The following is a 20,177-nucleotide window of genomic DNA, read 5'->3' as shown; positions in this document are numbered from 1 at the left end:
TCTATAGAACCAGTTGTTCCGATTCTGTGCAGTTTGGAGAACTGGCAAATTGTGCCACTGGCTAGACCTGCCCCACCCCACCCTGCCCACTTTCTCCTTACCTGGCATGTGCACCATCAAACTTGCCTGCTAAGTTGCTATTTTTCCTCCCCCCCGCCAACCATCAACTGTTCTGCTGTGCCTTGGAGATTTAGATTAGCTAGAAAGCAGGAAATTGTTAGATTTCTTGCTTTCTAGCTAATCTAAAAGCAGAGCTGAACCTTCCTTAGGACTGAAGCTTCTATTTTTCAGTGCAGACTCAGGTAGCAGATTGCAGAAAGGTAGAACTCTGAATGAATCTGTGATTCTGTGAGTAACTCAATCTGCCTGCCTGATTTGCCTGATTTGGGGTACAAGTTGCTCTTTTTATACAAAAAAAAATCAATATTTACATACATGGTGTGTTGTGAGTTAATTTTGTGAGTTTGCTTGCAAGCAAATTTTATGTAACAGACTCAGGTAGCAGATTGCAGAAAGATAGATCTCTGGGTGAATCTATGATTCTGTGAGCAACTCAATCTGCCTGCCTACTTTGCCTGATTTTGGGTAAAAGTTGCTCTTTTTTAATAAAAAAATTCAATATTTACAATATTTACATATAAGCCATGCCCAGCCAGTCACATGACCACCAAGCCACACCCACAAATTAGGCCATGCCCACAGAACCAGTTGTTAAGAAATTTGAATCCCACCCCTGGATCTTATGTATGTGGGTACATTTCCACATTCAGCTGAGATTGTGAAACTGGGAGCCATTTGCACAAACTGTCAGTCTTTACAGAAGAAAATACACATATTCAGAGAGGGCAAATGTTGTAGTCTTAAACCTTACTTGTTTGTCTGAAATTGCCTGTACAGCTAGATGGCCAGGCAACCAAGTAGGAATTCTTAATTACAAAATTAATTTGTTGTAGGCATAGGGGTGGGTACCAATTTTTACACAGCGCATGCTAAATTTGAAAGGGGCATCAGATTTTTTTCTACAAACACAATGTCCCTTGTGGCAGCATCCACCCATATTTTTCTGCCTCAGGCCCAAAGTAGGACTTTCTGGCTTGTGCCAGTTGTTCAGTGCATCCGTTGCACTTCACGGTGTGACAGTGATAGGTGAACATGTAGGATTCAAAATAGCCCATCTGTGTAAAATAGCACCAGCATTTAGACTTATATACTGCTTCATAATGCTTTACAACCCCCTCTAAGCAGTTTACAGAGTCAGCCTATTGCCCCCAACAAACAGGGTTCTCATTTTACCAACCTCGGAAGGAAGGAAGTTGAGTCAACTTTGAGCCAGTGAGAATCGAACTCCTGGCAGTGGGCAGAGTGAGCCTGCAATACTGCGTTCTAAGCCCAGCACCTGCACGGCTTAGATAGCATAGCAATAGCAATAGCACTTAAACTGATATACCACTTCACAATGTTTCATAGCCCTCTCTAAGCAGTTTACAACGTCAGCCTATTGACCCCAACAATCTGGGTCCTCATTTTACTGTCCTTGGAAGGATGGAAGGCTGAGTCAACCTTGAGCTGGTTAGGATAGAACTGCTGGCAGTTGGAAAACTTAGTCTGCAGTAGTGCATTCTAATCACTGTGCCGCCATAGCTCTTACACTTTATATATTTTATATTATGTTTATAGCAATAGGACTTAGACTTATACAGTATATCGCTTCATAATGATTTACAGCCCTCTCTAAGCCAGAGGTGGGATTCAGCAGGTTCTGACCAGTTCTGAAGAACCGGTAGTGGAAATTTTGAGTAGTTCAGAGAACCAGCAACTACCACCTCTGACTGGCCCTGCCCCCATCTAGTCTCTGCCTCCCATTGAGTCTCCACAGATTGGCTGGGTCTTTTGGTTGCCCTGCACAGGAGAATGGAGCTGGAAAGCAGGTTAGTGGGGTGGGGAGGGGATTTTGCAGTATCCTTCCCCTAGGAGTGGGGTGGGAATGGAGATTTTGCAGTATCTTTCCCCTGCCACGCCCACCAAGCCACACCCACCAAGCCACACCCACCAAACCACGCCCACAGAACCAATTGTAAAAAAATTTGAATCCCACTACTGCTCTAAGCGATTTACAGAATCAGCCTATTGCCCCCAACAATCTGGTTCCTCATTTTACCAACCTCAGAAGGACAGAAGGCTGAGTCAACCTTGAGCCAGGCAGGATCAAACTCCTGGCAGAGGGCAGAATGAAGTCTGCAATACTGCATTCCAACTACTTCATCACCACGGGTTTGGCCATGATGAAGTGTGTGTGTGTGGAGGGGTATATTTCATCCTCCTATTAAATGATAGGTGGATAAATGCTTAAATCAGAGCCACATTCTCTCTGCTTTAAGCAGTCCTCAAAATACAGACTTTTCCATCATAATTATAGCCACTTAATTGAATTGTTCAGTAACGATCAATGCTTACCAAAGAACGTTCGTTTTCTTGATGCAGTTTGAATGAAATCAGATGGTGGAAGTCCTAAGATCTTTAAAATGAAAGAAAAAAAAACAAGAGATGAGAGACAGACAGAGAGATAGAGAGGCAGACACACATACACACAGAGAGAGAGACATACACAGAGAGAGACAGAGACAGAGAGATGAGAGAGAGACAGACAGAGAGACAGAGACAGAGAGACAGAGAGAGACAGAGATGAGAGAGATGAGAGAGACAGAGAGATGAGAGATAAGAGGGAGAGAGACAGAGACAGAGACGGAGACGGAGGGGGAGAGGGAGAGGGAGGGAGAGGGAGGGAGGGAGGGAGGGAGGGAGAGAGAGAGAGAGAGAGAGAGAGAGAGAGAGAGAGAGAGAGAGAAAACAAAGTTTACAGTTTCTCTGTAAAGCAACCAGTAGTTAATTCAGTTGAAGTCCAAAGCTGAGCCATGGATTGAGTGACCGTTTCATGACTTGGCTCAGTGTGAGTGACTGGATTTAAGCCTGCTCCGTTTAACTCTGCACTAGGTTGTGACAAGGGATATTGCACTACTATAAATCCAGGTGAAACTACGTGGTTGAGGAGAACAGCCCTGGAAGATGTACAAGGACACCTGTCAGGCACAAGTAACCAGGAACAGGAGTTTAATGCAAAGCACTGATTCCATGCTACCTATATACCAAGAATCTGATCTATTAATGGTCAAAGCTACATTGACACTAGGTAAGAGTCAATGGAATTCACAGGTGGCTAGACTTCAGTCTTTTGTGGGAATGCAATGATTCCATACTGATGATGCATTTGACCCTGCCCTCGGGCTCATCCCGCTCATTTCCTATATGCAGGGTGTTACTGCCAACTATGCCCTCCAATTCTCTCAGGGCCTTTGGGCAAAGGTCCTGAGTCCCAGTTCAGAGCGGAAAATTCTTCCCGAAGCTTTCAGTCCTGGCTGTGGAAAAAGAAAGGCCTAATTGCTTCTCCCTACCATTCTTTGAAAGACCCAGAGGCTTGATGGAGAAACACCATCCCAAACAAGGATGGGAAAATCAGCAAATGCTACTGTTATGGTCCACCGGCGGCCTGCAGAGCTGGCAGCAGAGTCAGACAGTGGGGAAGAACATGGGCCAGTCCTGGAGTGTGGGGGAGGGCTCGGACGAGGGATCTGCATCTGAAACAGAGATGGGGCCAAGGCAGTGGTGCGCTTCAAATATTTTTGCCACTGGTTCGGTAGGCGTGGCTTGGTGGGTGAGCTTTGCACGTGCGCACACATACTTTGCCTACACACACGCACCAAATGTGCACTTTGAGCATTCTGACTCACCTCCTGCAATCCTGCGCTCTCCCTCTCATTTCAGCAGCTGCCGCGCAAAGCAGCTGCACTTCAAAAGCCAGGAATAAAAGTTAGTATGGGAAACCGGGCGAGCAGGTGGGCCCAACAGCAGAGCATTGGAGAGAACTGGTTCAGTCTTCGCTGCTCATCAGTGCTACCGGCTTGGCAGAACCGGACCGAACTGGTAAAATACCACCACTCGGCCAGAGCCATCTGAAAGTTATGCACTGACTCCGTTTTTTGTCTCCAGTCAAGGATATTTGGAGCTTGGAAGCAAAGTGAAGGAATAAAAGGGGCTTCATCTGTTTTTTTGTGACTGTGTTTATTTTGTATCCCACCCGGGGTCATCACACCGGGTCCTCATTTTACTGACCTTGTAAAGATGGAAGGCTGAGTCAACGCTGAGCTGGTCAGAATCGAACTCCTGGCAGTGGGCAGAGTCAGCCTGCAATACTGCAGTCTAAGTACTTCGCCTTCACGGCTTAAATAGCAGTAGCACTGTCTTAGACTTATATGCCACTACATACCTTACTACTTTGCAGCCCTCTCTAAGCGGTTCAAAGAGTTGGTAGACTTCTCCCATCAATCTGGCTCCTCATTTTACCGACCACTTTAGGGATGTAACAAAAGGTACCTCCATAATGCAGGCAAGCTGCTCCACTTCATTTTCCCCTGGGAAAAGGGGGCACCCCGTGTAGAGCTCAACTATGATGCAACCCAAGCTCCACATATCGATTGAGGTTGTGTACGGGTGGCCCAGAATGACTTCTGGAGAACGATAAAACCGGCTTTGGACATAGGTGTACACTAAAGCAAACAAAAAAGGGAGGATGGACATTGGAGGAAAAAATTGTGAGAGAGGGTAGCTCAGTCCCCACCAAAAATGCTTCCCATTTCTCTGATTTTCTCTGCCACCTGACAGTCTTTACTCAGTAAGCCAATAGATCGAATGTTCTGCTTGCTATTTTGAAGCAGTTGCTTCCATGGCTTATTCCTATCGTGCAAACCTCCACCCCATCCTCCACCTGTGCTTGTACCTCTGTCTCAACTGGTTCGCAAACCTCCTCATTTGCCCTGGAATAGGACCTCAGAGACCACCAAACTCATCATTTTAAATCCCGCTGACCAGAGACCCTGGGAAAATCCCCCCAAAAAGTCTGCAGGAAAATTCCCCACCCCGTTTTCCTACCGATCGATCATTCTTTATTTGGGACCGCAGAATACCATCTCCAGCTCCGTTCTCAGGGGGGGAGAAAGAAAGAGAGAGAGACTTTGGGCTTCATGCAAGGAAAACAGCAGAAGCAGCAGAAGTCTTTCTTTCTTTCCCCCAAATTCTGCCAAAAATGAGTCTTTGTGAGACTTGTCAAACCAGTGCAACCTCTTGGAGCAGGATGCCTTGCAGGGTCCCAAAGACTCATTTCTGGTGGAGTTTGGGGGAGAAAAAGAAAGACTTTTGTGCTTTCCTTGAGTGCAGCCAAAAGCAGAAGAAAGAAGCAGAAAGAAGCAGGCAGAAGGTGGCCAGGTGAGCTGTGTGGGGCGAGTGGGGCAAGTTTCTCCCCTTCACCCTTTCCCCACTCCCATAACTACCTCATGTTGTTCGCAATGCAAGTGATGCAAGCCTTGTGTTTCTGCAGGCCATGTGGGTGATGCAGCCTTGTGTTCCTGTGCAGCCTGGATTAATTGCTTTGGGGGTAACATTTCTTTGCGGACCACCAAAATTTTCTCACAGACTACCAGTGGTCCCCAGCCCACTGGTTGGCGACCACTGCTTTGGAGGACGCTTGACAAAGATCCCTGACCTTGTTACAAATAGCCAGTCCTTCCTATGAGCCCCAAACTGCTGATCGAAGCCAAAGATCCTTAACTCCCCCAGGCCGCAATCTACTTCTGGGCATTGAGCCTTCAGAACCGGGCTGCAGAAGTGGCAGATGAATGCGTGCGCACATCCCCACTTGCATGAACAGCATGTGAGTGTGTACGTATATGCTCCATTTGTGCAAGCAGCGGGTGTTAGAAATAACAAGGTTACCTAACATAGTTTGGGTAAAATAATATATATAAACTATGATAGTTAAGTTTAAGTGTGTATCACTTTAAACTGCAAAGCATGTAATTTTGGGTGCAGTTGTGAAACCGCCATAAGAGGGAGCAAGAGAACCTGCTGGATTGCTGGATTGATGGTTTGCTAACTGCGTGTTCCCTGCTGCTGAATTTTTGAACGTCGAAGGAAGAAAGGAGTTTTGACTTATTCATATCTCTACTGCGAGGAGATATATCACTGGACCGATATTTGTAAGTTTACTGACCTCTTTTTCGACACCGGACTTTGCAACTGAATAATCCCCGGACGGACTGAACTAGTGAATGATATATGGACTGTTTGACTATGCTAAAACTCTTACTGGAATAAACTATTTAACTAGCACAGTGTATCTGTTTTACTGAGTGTAAGCTACAAAAACGTTTATCTCACATATTTTGCCTGCCTGCCTGACTTCCGTGCACATTCTGCTAGGGTGTATCCCTAACAGCGGGCACACATGCCTGCCACTTGTGCAAATGAAACTGCACATGCTTACTCGGAACAACCCCATCTCCCATCCCTGCAGTTCTCGAAGCTGAAAAGTTTGGGGAACTCTGATCTAAGCCACAGACTATGAGCCCGTATCTGTAGGAGAAGGGAAGGCAGAGCTGGGGGTGGAGTTAAGTGTGTCATCAACTTAGAATCTATGTCACCACAAATGGTCCAAATCCATCCCTTCTTGAATTCCATTGATCCTTGTCCGGTAATAGTTTAGTGCTGATCTTTAGTTGACTAGATTCTTGTGTAGAGGCCTGAGCAATACATCTTCTAAATTGCAACTGGCTAAATTAACGTCAGGCACAAAGGATCGGACCCTGCATCAAGTTGCAGTTCAGTGGATTTATTGCTCAAGCCTATAAAATGAGAATAATCAATTAATGTTCAATGCTAAATTCAGAAGGAATCGCACATGGACCGTTTGTGGCAACATAACAATTCTAAACTGATGGTGCACTTAACTCTGTCTCTCAGCTCTGCTGGCTCTTCTACATTGTCTTTCTGGGTGAAAGAACCTGAAGAGATCTTTCAAATACCCCGCCAGTAGTAAATCCAAGTGAATTCCAGAAGCCCTATCCTGCAGCAACCGTCTGCTAAGGAGAATGTCCTCCTTGAATAGGAATCCTTGTCTGAACTCCATCCCAAGATACAGCCGTTGTTATGTCCTGAGGACTCAAGGAGTTCTCACTCAGGTCCACTCACTTTGTGTGGGCGTTATTCCCCCATTCCCATTGGTCGGTTCTCCCCAGCAGCCAGCTATAAAAGCAGGCTGCGGGGTCCAACTGGCTGCTGATTGCTGCGAGCCAGTTCCAGGCTTGGCAAGCACGGTCAGCCCTTTATTTGTAAAATAAAGTACTGTTGCACTCATGCTCTGGTTCAGCCTCTCATTGCTCAAACTTAACACTGGCGACGAGGATGGGATGGCTACCAGAAGCACCTTGCAACCGCTGAGTCACTAGCCACCGATCTACAGCCCAGAGAGAGCGATCGGCTGGCAACAAGGGAAACGCTGATCCACAGCCAGAGAGAGCGGTCAGCTAACGAAACGAGCGATCAAAAGAGCAAACGCAGATCCGCAGCCAGAGAAAGCGGTCTGAGTCAAATAGTTAGAAGCGCCTGTAGCCGCTTGTTAGCCTCGCTACGGGGAAAGTGAAGCGCTGCGAGCCGCAGCCGCTCTGCATTTGGCGCGAAATTCAAACGGGTGTCATTTGAATTTCGAGCCAGTAGGAATCACAGCACAGCGCTGTAGAGAGTCACTAACGCCCACTTTTTTGGCGCGAATCAAGACACCTCCAACGGCTAGCAGCCAACGTGGTAACCCAGAGAGAGAGAAAGAGAGGGTAGCAAAAACCTCTCCAGAGCTGATATCACTAGTAACTCACGAGCGCTCGTAGTCCCAGAGAGATTTCTCCCGCAGGTAGCCCAGCCGTTCCAGCACCATGGGTTCCAATCCAGTATTCCCGGCGTTTAAACCAGACGAAGAGAAGTGGGAATCGTATAAGAACCGCTTTCAATCATTACATCGATGCGGTCGGCCTGTCGGATGCGGGAGAGCATCGAAAAATCCTATTTCCTAATCTACTGCGGAGCCACCGCTTACGATACCGCTGCAGCACTCGTGGCGCCGAGAGAATTAAAAACGCCCGTGGTCCGGAGTTGCTTGAGATCCTCACAAACCACTACGCCCCAGGCCTTCACAAATCGCCAGGAGGTTCACGCTCCGAATGAGGAAGCAATCAAGTAAGGAGACCATCAACCAATATATGGCCGCCTCAGAACAGCAGCCCTGCACTGCGGGTTTGGAACATACCTGGAGGACATGCTCCTCGATCAATTGGTTTGTGGGGTCAAGGATCTCAACCTACAGAGGCGACTGCTAGCTAAAAAGACCTCAATCTCGCGCAAGCGGTAGAGGAGGCCCTAGCAGCCGAGCTAGCAACAAACTCAGCCACCGAAATTCAGGGCCCAAGTGCCAAGCTAGCAGCGTTCCCAGTCCATTCCGAAGAGGTGGAAGCGGAGGAAGGCCACAACGATGAGAACGATGTCCATCGCCTCACCAATGACAGACGGTCGCAGGTAGGGGCCAAACAAGAATACACCGTCCACCCAAGCACATCACCCTGTGCCTAGCCTGTGGGGATCACATCAAAGGGCCACCTGCAAGTTTAAAGGAGCCGCTTGCAACAACTGCCATAAGAGGGGGCACATTGCGAGAGTCTGCCAAGCCCCCAAAGCGCTGCACAAAGACCCCCGTCCTCGCACTCGGGACCACAGAGGCAAGTATTAAACTGTCGCACGCACCGCCTTGCCAGGCGACTTGCCACTCTGTTAGTAAAATTTCTCTCTCCGTTTCCCTAGAAGGTAAACTGTGCCACATGGAGGTTGACACAGGGTCAGCGCTCTCAATAATCTCGTGGAACACCCTCAAGAGACTCCACCCCAGCCTATCTACTACCCGGCTTCAGAGATGCCAGTTCGGTCTGAAGGACTACCAGGGGAAGGCCATTCCCGTGATCGGCAGAGGCAAGTTCTTTGTCAGTTTTAGAGCTTTTAAAGGCCACCTACCTCTAGTGGTAGTTAACGGCAATCTACCCACCTTATTGGGGCTCGATTGGTTTCCCCACCTCGGCCTAGGGTTAACAGGAGTCCATGCTGTCTCAACCTCAGACACTGACTCCTTATTCGCTGACTACGCAGATGTGTTCAGCGAGGAGCTGGGGTGTTATAATGGAACCCCCATCTCGCTCACCGTTGACCCCCAGGCAGTCCCAATCAGATTAAAACCACGTAGAGTTCCATTTGCTATTCGACCAAAACTAGACGCTGAATTGGATAAACTACTAAAACAAGGGGTCATTGAGCCAACAGATTTCGCCAAGTGGGAGACGCCCATTGTCACACCCTCAAAAAGATGGTAGCCTGAGAATTTGCTCGGACTACAAGACAACAATCAATAAATATTTACAAGTTAGCGCCTACCCCGTGCCTGTCATTCAGCACTTATTGCACACATTCGAACCGGGCAGTATTTTTGCTAAATTGGACATGTCTCAAGCATATCAACAGTTCCCTGTTGATAACCAAACAGCGGAACTTCAGACCATTGTCACTCACAGGGTGCCTTCCGATGCAAGCGTCTCCAATTTGGCGTAAGTGTTGCCCCGGGTATTTTTCAATCCCTCATGGAGCGGATTTTTACAGGGCCTCCCTGGTGTAGTACCCTACTTCGACGACATCTTGGTCTCGGCCAGGGACAGACCCCAACTCTTCCAGAGAGTGCGAGCAGTGTTAGAGAGGTTCAGACAGCATGGCCTCAAGTTAAAAAAAGAAAAATGCGCCATTGCCACTAGACAGGTGGACTTTCTGGGTTATAAAATTGACGCCTCTGGCATTCATCCCCTGGAGTCCAAGGTCAGGGCGATCCACGAAGCTCCCACACCGACCTCCAAAACGGAGCTACAAGCTTTCTTGGGACTCCTAAACTTTTATGCATCCTTTTTGCCCCATAAAGCCTCAGTAGCCGAACCCCTACACAGATTACTAGACAAAAAGTCACCGTGGCACTGGGGGCACAAAGAAGACCAGGCGTTTAACGCTGTCAAATCACTACTTACGTCAGAGGCAGTGCTCATCCAATTCGACCCCAACCTTCCTTTAGTACTGGCAGCAGACGCATCCCCTTTTGGAATTGGGGCGGTCCTTAGTCACCGACTCGCCAATGGCGCCGAGGCCCCCATCGCTTTTTTCCAGGACGCTCTCGGCCACGGAGCGAAATTACAGCCAAATAGACAAGGAAGCCCTAGCAGCTGTTGCAGCCGTGAAAAAGTTTCACGAATTCCTTTTTGGCCACTTCTTCGAACTGGTCACCGACCATAAGCCCCTCCTGGGCCTACTGGCCGGCGACAAACAGACACCTCAAGTCCTCTCCCCTCGGATGACAAGGTGGACGCTTTTCCTAGCGGCCTACTCATACAAACTTATCCACCGCCCGGGCAAAACTCTATCCCACGCTGACGCACTCAGTCGCTGCCCCTTACCCGCTCCGGCTGAAGACCCAGCTCCTGTCAATGCCATTTTTGAAATCACCCAGTTGGACCTGCCCATCACCGCCCTTGACATCGCCGCCAAAACCAAGGCAGACCAAACACTCGCCCAGGTGCTCGACTGGGTGAGGAGGGGGTGGCCGGGAGGCAATGTTGATAACAAATTCGCACCCTTTAACACGCGCATGCAGGAGCTGTCCAGTTTGCAGGGTTGTCTACTGTGGGGCACTCGAGTGGTCATCCCGACCTCGCTGCACCCGAGTCCTGGAAGCGTGCACCAGGGACACCCCGGCATTGTGAGAATGAAGGCGCTGGCACGCAGCTACGTGTGGTGGCCGGGTCTAGACGAGGACATTGTCAATTGGGTAAGTTCCTGCAGCATTTGCCAGGAATCCCGTCCTGCTCCCCCCATCGCCACCCCTACCAGATGGGAGAGCACCAGCGCCCTTGGTCTAGAATCCATATCGATCTGGCCGGCCCGTGCATGGAAAGATGTTCCTAGTGGTCGTGGACGCTTATTCCAAGTGGATAGACGTGGCGCAGCTATCCACGACACCACCACACTAGCAATCACCAACGTGTTAACGCGCCTGTTCGCTACCCATGGACTACCCGACTCCTTGGTCTCTGATAATGGCCCACAGTTCGCATCAGTAGAATTCAGCCGTTTTGCAGCCAACCTAGGCATTCGCCACATTTTCACAGCCCCATTTCACCCTGCGAGTAATGGGTTGGCTGAAAGGGCCGTCAGGACCACCAAAGAGGCCCTCGCTAGGTTTGGCAGAGATGACTGGCACCACAAACTCTCACGGTTCCTGATGAGCCAGCACTCAACCCCTGTGCAGTCACCAATAAGTCCCCAGCGGAACTTCTGATGGGCCGGCGCCTGAGGACTGTATTAGATAGACTGCACCCACAATACTGCCTTGACTCTCCCTCGCTTCCACTTCGGGGGTTAGACATTTTATGTTACAGGAGCCGATATTCGCAAGGAATTTCGCTGGGGACCCACTTTGGATTCCGGGCGAGGTCATCGCCGTCACCGGGCCGAGATCATATAGAGTCAGGCTGGAGGATGGTCGCGCCTGGAGGAGACACATAGACCAACTCAGAAGGCGCCTCAGCAACCTTGCAAACAAGAATCCAGAGTCTCCAGTCGAAGGGGAACCGTCCCATCCGCCACCCAGCCACATCGCACCCAGTGACCAGTCTGCGCCAGCGGTCGCCCGGTCAGCCCAAACTCGGACAACAGCGCCCAGAGAGTTGATCAACCGGATCCAACCCACGAGAGTTTGACTCCAGAAACCAACCCGGTGGTTTCCGAGGATGCCCAGTCCAGAGAGAGTGTTGGCGACACTATGCCAGCTCAACCGTCACAGACTGATACCGAACAGTCAGACAATGTTCCCGAGTTGCGCCGCTCCGGCGCCAACACAAACCCCCATCTACCTCAAGGACTATGCGTGTTCGCATCTGGGGGAAGGGGTGTTATGTCCTGAGGACTCAAGGAGTTCTCACTCAGGTCCACTCACTTTGTGTGGGCGTTATTCCCCCATTCCCATTGGTCGGTTCTCCCCAGCAGCCAGCTATAAAAGCAGGCTGCGGGGTCCAACTGGCTGCTGATTGCTGCGAGCCAGTTCCAGGCTTGGCAAGCACGGTCAGCCCTTTATTTGTAAAATAAAGTACTGTTGCACTCATGCTCTGGTTCAGCCTCTCATTGCTCAAACTTAACAGCCGTCTTCCCCCAAACACCCGTCTGAACACAGAAACGGATCCAGGAGGCCTTGGATTCAGAATTCACAAGTACTCAATCCCAGAGTACTTACAACCACAACTGGGCCCCACATTTCTGTTGCTAACTGAGTTTTGCTTCATCTTATGGCTTTTCTTGCCACAGTGGTTGTGAATCCCTGCAGTTGATAAGTGAGTAACCCAGTTGTTAAGTGAATCTTGTTTCCCCATTGACTTTGCTTGTCAGAAGGTCGCAAAAGGGGAACACGTGACCCCAGGATACTGCAGCCATCATAAATATGAGCCGGTTGCCAAGCGTCTGAATTTTGATCTTGGGGATGCTGCGATGGTCGTAACATTGAACGGTCACTAAAGGAACGGTTGTAAGTTGAGGACTACCTATACCTATCTGGAATGTACTGAGTGAGCTCTGATAAGATCTGCTAAGATTTAGATAGGACCATGATGTCGAGTCTATAGCCCGCGTGCCAGAGGTGGCACACACAGCCCTCTCTGTGGGCACGTGCCATTGCCAGCTGCTCTTCTGGTATCTGTCACGCTCGCCAGCTGGTCTTTGTGGGCAATGGAGTGCCCGAAAAAGGCCCGAGAGACCACAAAAAACCAAGCCATTTTTCAGGCATTTTCAGGCCATTTTGGGGGCCATTTTCAGGCTGCTTTCTGGGCCATTTTCTGGCTGTTTTCCAGGCTATTTTCTGGATTGTTTTCAGGCTGTTTTTCGGGCCATTTTCAGACTGTTTTTTGGCCTGAAAACAGCCCGAAAAACAGTCTGAAAATGACACCCCAAATGCCCAAAAGACAGGCATACACGCGCATTCCAATTTGGGTAGCCGGTACTGAAAAGGTTACGTATCAACTGAGATAGGATCTAGGATGTAGATTCTGAGACACTAAAAAAAAAACCCAGGATAGACACTTATTTTTCCTTCATCCATATACAGCTGCTCCTCGACTTACAACAGTTCCTATTGCGACCATTCAAAGTTACAACAGCCCTGGAAAAAAGTGTCTTAGGACTGCTTTTCACCCTTACGACAGTTGCAGCCTTCTCCGTAGTCACATGATCAAAATTTGGATGCTTGGCAACGGATTCATATTTATGACGGTCGCTGTGTCCACGGGGGGGTGTCATATGATTCCCTTTTGCAACCATTCTGACGAGCAAAGTCAATGGGGAAGCCAGATTCACTTAACGACCGTGTTATTAACTGAACAACTGCAATGATTCACTTAATAAGATAGGTCGTAAAATGGGGCAAAACCTGCTTAACAAATGTTTCACTTAACAACGTAAATTTGGGGCTCAATTGTGGTCGTAGGTCAAGGACTACCTGTACTTGTGAGAAAAAATAGCTACTTGGGCGTGGACTCCCTTGTACACGCTCCAAGACAATGGCCCAGAGAGGGAAATGCTACAAGATTGTCCTGTGAGCATTTTGTGAGACATCTCATTGATATCTATAGAATTAAAAAAATGCAATTCAATGTATTTTAAAAAAAAATCACTAAATAAAATTGTATCTACTTGACTCCACAAACCTCTTTGATGTTCGTAGCAGCTGGATCCAAAATCAATAACTTTGAATGCAATTTGTCCAGCTGAAGACTGGCTTATTAATATGTTCTCCTAAAGAATTAAAAAAAAAATAAGACAAAGGGAGAAAATATCAGTATGTTTCATCTATCAGGTTAGCAAGCTGTTGAGATTTTCCTTTTTTTTTTCCTGTTCAGGTCACCAAACTGTAACTGGGAACAGGATCTGTATGACTCATGGTCATATCTCTGGGTTCTGGAGCCGCCGACCCCAACCCCTTCTTGATTGTTGTTTTGGTGCTAATCTTGGTCTTAATCTACACTCATCTGAGTATTGATTGCTGTTGGGGAAGTGTTTTGGCCTCTTTGTTCACTTTTGGGCTTGTCGATGGTCTCTTTTGCACAGTAGGTAGATGTCGTTTATGTCTATGTGTCTGTCGATGGCCGATTTGTCGGAGTGCCAGGCTTCCGGGAATTCGCTAGCATTTTAAATTAAAATATGTACTAAATATTACATCCCTAAGCAGTTGTGGGTATGTACTGGGGTGGGCTACTGGGGGCTCGCAGTTCGGAGAACCCCCAAATCCCACTCCTGGCTGGCTCTGCCCACCCGTCCCCTTCAGGAGTCTCCACACCGCCTGGTTGGATGCAGGTAAGTGCAGGGTGCACGTAGAGGCTTGGGGGGGGTGAAAAACGGGCCTCCTGGAAGTTCGGGAAGGCCAGAAATGGGCCTGTTTCCATTTTCCAGAGAAGCTCCGGAGCCTGGGGAGGCCGTTTTTGTCCTCCCGGAAGCTTGAGGGGCCTCTGGAGCCCAGGGGAGGGCAAAAACACCTCCCCACCATGGTGCAGGAGGCTGACTAGACCACGCCACTATGGCCACACCCACCCAGCCACCGGGCAGAGAACCTTTTGCTAAAATTTTTGAAGCCCACCCCTGGTATGTATGCTCTCTTTCTAGGGTCAAAGATTGATAAGCTACAATAGAAAACTCTAGGAGAGGGGTCCCCAATCCCTGGTTTGTTGCCTGGCACCAATCTGTGGCATGTTAGAAACCAAGCCACGCAAACAAGCAAAGCCCCATCCGTGGGATGCAAGACAGCGTGTGACACCACGTCCTCTCCGGTCCATGGAAAAACCTCTCTCCATGGAATCATCCCTGGTGCCCAAAACATTAGGGGCCACTGCTCTAGGACATAGGACGACCTAAAGGAAGAATTAAATTAATTGTGCAGTACATTACCGTAGTTAGGGAGTTATTTTTTGTATAAAGCAATAGAATAACTCAGATAAGCAAGAGGAACACAATTTTGTAAATTGTGGGGTGCTTGGTGTTCTCTGAGCTTGGTAGTTTCCTACAGACCTTTCATTAATAAACTAAGTAACAACAATGCACAAAAACACAACACAACAACAAAGCACAACACAAATAACACATACAAAGCACCGGCACTAGGAAAAAAAGTCATTTATCTTGAGCTTTAAATTCATTATGCATATCCAAAGCATTGACAATGCCTAACAAAATTAGAGTCCCTATCTGTTTTGAAAAGTGCTTCCTTACACGGAAATGTTTTAAATTTCTAAAACTATCCACTACTGACCTCACCCCATACCTAAGAGGTCTGTAAGGGGCGTGCATAAGCGCACAATCACGCCTACCGTCCCTGTCCTATTGTCCCCAATTATTAGTTCCTATTTCTTGTATTTAAACTTACATTTATTCTTATTTCTATTGTATTGTAAGCTTTTGACAAAGCAAATAAATAAATAAAATAAAATAAATAAAAATCATAAAATGATTGAAAACGTCACGGGTACTGAAAAGATGGTACTTACAGGCTTCAGATCACAGTGGATAATTTTTTCCGTGTATAAGAGTTGCAGACATCTTAAGATGCAATGGGTGAAACGGCGAATCAAACCCAAAGTAAAACCTTGGAAGTTGTTTTTCTTGATTAATTCGTATAAATTTAAACTGCGGGATGAGAAATAGCAGTTTTACCAAGACGCACATGGAGAGACTCCTGCACTAAAACAGCTGAAATTCAATTATTTGGAATTTTAAAACTGTGATTCAGTTCGAAGGCTCTGAGATCATTCAGCGTATTGTTGGAAGCCACACAGCCACACTCACAGCCACACACACACACACACACACACACCCTGCAGAATAAAATATTCTTTATTCTTCATATTAAAAAGAGGCAGTATAAAATACTTCCCCTGAAAGGAGAAGAGGAAAGATATTTTCTTAAAGGAGAAATCAGCCCCAATCTTTTTGCCATAGGAAAACAGCTTCAAACAGAAGCATGAAGGGGATAGTCCATACGAATGGGGATTTTGTATCCATTCAGAAAGATTGGGCCTCTCTATTTCATAAGTAAAGAGCAATCAGAAACTCCAAATAAGCAACTAACTTTTGGGGGGAGTAGGGCTTACATTGGGCACATGTGTAAAAATCAAGCTAGGACTTACTTTCAGGTTAGGCCATATTTTGGGGGAAAAACGGGTACCTACCTGTTAAGATTAAGGACTGCTAAGATTGAGAAAATAAGATCAAGCAAATTCACATTTAATCCCTGTATAAAGTATTAACTGGAGATGCAGAGCAGTACCTTACCCTAATAATTCAAAGGAGATGCAGAAATGATTACGGAAGCAAAAATGCTCTTTCATGTGGACGACGTTATATGTGTTATCTTGGTCCTTTTCCCGTAGCGAATTTAAGATGTCAACTTCAACCAAAGCCTGACTGTGGAACCTGATTATAAAAGGGGAAAATTACACCAACTGTGATTTTGATCTGGACCCCTTAACCTACTTAACATACAGGTAGTCCTTGACTTACAACCATTTGTTTAGTGACTCTGAAATGACAACGGCACTGAAAAAAATGACTTGCAGCTGGGGTTCTCCTACTCACAACTGTCGCAGCATCGCATGGTTTGTTTGCTGCCAATTTTTTTTTTAAAAAAAATCTTCTGGTTATAAATTAATGCTCCCACCACAGATAATCAATCATAATTGAACATAGTTATGGTTCCTAATTATGTTTTTACTTATACCTATTATCTTGTATGCAATTGACAAACCAAATAAAATAAATAAAAATAAATTAGGACTCAATCCTCTATTCAAGTAGTTTCTGGTATTATATTTATTTTATTTAACAAAATGTAAAATGAAACAAAAAGAATACAGACAACCCTACCTCTTTTTGTTCCTTATTATTTTCACTGCTACTTTTTCACCGGTCTTGTGGTCCAAACACTTCACAACATGCCCAAAGGACCCTTTCCCAATTACAGCCAGGATTTCGTATCTATATGCAATATGATCGCTTAGAACCTACACAGAGTGACAACAACGTACAAAGTAAACATCGTATAGGTTTCCGCTACTTCTTATGCCATATTCACAAAACAAGCACAAAGCAAAATTACATTTGGCATTCTAGGTCCCAAGGATGGAGCCGCACCCCGACTTTTAAAAGCAAACTGTCCCACTGGTTAATTGTTCTCACAGTTAGGAAGTTTCTCCTTAGTTTTAAGTTGGAGCCAGCCTTCTTTAATGATCTTCCACCTGTTAGTTCTTATCCTGCCCACAGGTGCTTTGGGGAATAGGTGGAACTCCTCTTGGCGACAGCCCCTCAGACAAGGTGCTACCTTGGTACTCAATTGTTTTGAAACACACCGAATTTGGTACTTATCGCATTTGACGCTGAACTACTCACCGTTTGTTCAGTACTCAATGCACAAGTTAATGTTGGCTGCCTTGGGACTCACTATATTATTCCTTGTGGGGGGAAAATTGTTTGCTATTCATCATTTTTGGTGCTCATCATGCCTCCCAGAGTCAACTAAGTACCGAGGTACCACTGTATTGGAAGACAGCTATCGTGTCACCCCTAGTTCTTTTCTTGGTTAGACTAGTGTACTGCCCACTAACTCTGGTTTAGTGAATTTATTAATAATCCCCAGCAATTCCCTTCACTAAAACCCAGAACTGTCCCAATTAAGTCCAGCCATAAGCAGACCTAGGTTAGTCCACAGAAAAGGGCCCAATAGTCCACAAAAATGTTGAAAGTTGCTCAGATAAAATAAGTCCACCAGACAAAACTTAAATCCACCAGGCAAGAAAAGTCCAGAAGCTTTTCAAAGCACACGATTCAATTCCAAACACAGGGTCAATCCAGAGTGAAGCAGGAATTGTGACAACCGGAAAACACACATCTAGAAAACAAACACGTTGTGTCTCCATCTTCTGCTTTGATAAATAGCCAGCTTCTGGTGCAGCCCATCAAGATCAGTGGGACTTTCTCTTCTAGGGTAGTCTAGCTGACCTTCTCTGCTGCTCCCTTTTCTCTGCCCTATATGTTCTCAGATCAGTACAGAAGGCAGCTCCTCTACCTCTTCGGTGGCTGTCTGCCACTCAAGCTTTCCCCAGGCGTGTTCTGACCTAGGCTTCACAAAACCATAAAGCAGACTCCTCATCCTGACAAAACCCTTTTATTTAGGCTAATGTGAATTTCTCTCATTCACATCCAGAAAAGTCCTGGCAAACAGTCTTTCAAGGGTGATTTACAATCACATCAGGCTTGGAGAGTTGCCAGGCCGATAGCTTCCAAGCACAAAGCTGTAGCAGAAAATACTTGGCAAGAAGTCAGGAACAAATCTTCACCCTAATTAAACAAACTAATTGTCTCCTGCAAACACCAATCCCCTTTCCCTCCTCTTTATTCTCTATGGAAGAGGCCATTCACCGTCCACTTGTGCCTTTATCCCTGAGTTGACCCTTGTTCCTTAACTGTTCCCTTCTCCTGGCAGCTCTGTGCATGTGCACATTGGGAACAGGCCCCAGCTGTTCTTCTGCCTCACTGATCTCCAACTGTGAAGGCAGCTGATAACTGTCAGACAGCCCTGGCCCCATCTCTGCCTCCGACGCAGAGCATCCATTACAGCCTTCCCCAGACTCCAACCTCCTCAAGTGTCCAAATCTGCTGCCAGCTCTGCTGGCTGCTGGCAGATCACAACAAGGTGCAGCCTCCCTTCCAGATGGCCATTCAGAGCCATCAATCAACTCAATTCCTGACATGCCAGGAATTGGCTCCTCCTCCTCCCAGCTGACCTCTAAGGAGGTATCTGGAAAACCATCCATGGGAGACAGACATTGCAACTAGACATACCCAGTTCCTGTGAGGCTTAAGACCACACAGACCTCCTTGGGCATCTCCTGCCCAATTCTAGCTGCAGAGATTTGGCCCCGTCAGCCTCTTCTTACCTTTTTATAGGAACCGTGGTCATCATCGTAAGTGCTGCTGTTCTGTGCATCGATGTAGCCCTCAATCTTCTTTGCGCCCAGGCCAAGAAACCACAGCTCTTTATAGTCCTTGATTTCTCGTTGTTCATAGAGGGTGAGTTGGTTTTTAAAATGTTTCAAGGCTTCTGGTTTGTGAAGGAAGTCAAAGGGATATTAAAAGACCCAGAAGACATCATAGTTTATCTAAATCAATATGTGATGACCCAGGGAATGGCAGAAAGGCAACACAGTCAAATAAGCAAGAAGAGTCCCTTTATTATCTCTAACTTTACTCCCAATGTCCAGGTTACCTTCAGCTGGAGAAAAACTCTCCTAGGAAGAGCTTTTAACTGTAGAAAATTCAGTCCAAAACAAGGTATGCACAAACTGTAACTTAAAATCCAAACAAACCAAACTGAAGTAATTAGCTTGACAGGGCAGGAGCAGGAATTTCAGACTTGAAAGCATGGCAAAACTCACACAGTTGGGAAGGGAACACAGATAAGCCACAATGATACAAGATAAATTCATGTTTGCTGCGCGCAGCTTCCTTTTTTATACCCTGTGTTTCCAGCTGCAGGGAATCAGGGCCCTTTCCTCCCCCATAAGCCATGCAACCCACGTTGCTCCCTTCTCCATTCCTTCCTGTGTGCCCTAGGATGAAGGCGAGTGGGCCTGGATCTTCCTCTGAATTCCCTCTCCCTTGCTCTACCTCTCCCTTGCTCTGCCCAGCCGGACTTTGCCCTTCCCCAGTTTCCTCCACAGCCAATGGAGCCACACTCCCCCTCCCTGTCAGCTGCTTGTCCTCCCCCTCAGAATTAGATTCCGACAGGGGCATAACATAATATTTAACATGTAAACTGTTCCTGTTTCCCATCCCCTGCCCTCAAACGTATCACCACAGTTTCTGAAATGGTTTAAGGTTTCCTCCTGGAGCAGGAGGTTGGACTAGAAGACCTCTAAGGTCCCGTCCAACTCGGTTGGAACTCCCTTCCATCTCCAGGATAACTCCAGAATTATTCTGTTAATGATGCTTCCTATATAACAAATGGGGATGAGACCTAGGATAAGGGGATTTTTAGTTGAAATATGAGAGAATGTGATAAATGACTAAAATTGTTTGTACTAGTCTCGATGAAGAGGAAGTAATTTCTACATGTAGATTCTACATGTAGATTC

The 20,177-nt window shown here is 46.9% G+C and overlaps 1 protein-coding gene across 1 annotated transcript in view; it reads right to left on the bottom strand.

Moving 5' to 3' along the window:
• The window catches only part of DYRK4 (dual specificity tyrosine phosphorylation regulated kinase 4), a 47,501-nt gene that overhangs the window by 6,494 nt on the left and 20,830 nt on the right, over nucleotides 1-20,177 (bottom strand). The window contains exons 9-15 of the mRNA XM_087935514.1: nucleotides 18,981-19,144; nucleotides 16,912-17,048; nucleotides 16,321-16,461; nucleotides 15,537-15,675; nucleotides 13,707-13,794; nucleotides 4,429-4,601; nucleotides 2,455-2,515 (exon numbers count right to left, since the gene is read on the bottom strand). Of these exons, the coding sequence (XP_087791640.1) occupies nucleotides 2,455-2,515; nucleotides 4,429-4,601; nucleotides 13,707-13,794; nucleotides 15,537-15,675; nucleotides 16,321-16,461; nucleotides 16,912-17,048; nucleotides 18,981-19,144 (903 nt within the window). The remainder of the gene's footprint in view (nucleotides 1-2,454; nucleotides 2,516-4,428; nucleotides 4,602-13,706; nucleotides 13,795-15,536; nucleotides 15,676-16,320; nucleotides 16,462-16,911; nucleotides 17,049-18,980; nucleotides 19,145-20,177) is intronic.

The sequence above is a fragment of the Pseudonaja textilis genome, chromosome 5 (assembly GCF_049901715.1).
Source record: "Pseudonaja textilis isolate UNSWEBS1 chromosome 5, rPseTex1.2, whole genome shotgun sequence".
Classification (NCBI taxonomy): domain Eukaryota; kingdom Metazoa; phylum Chordata; class Lepidosauria; order Squamata; family Elapidae; genus Pseudonaja; species Pseudonaja textilis.
This window is presented reverse-complemented; position numbering and strand designations above follow the sequence as displayed.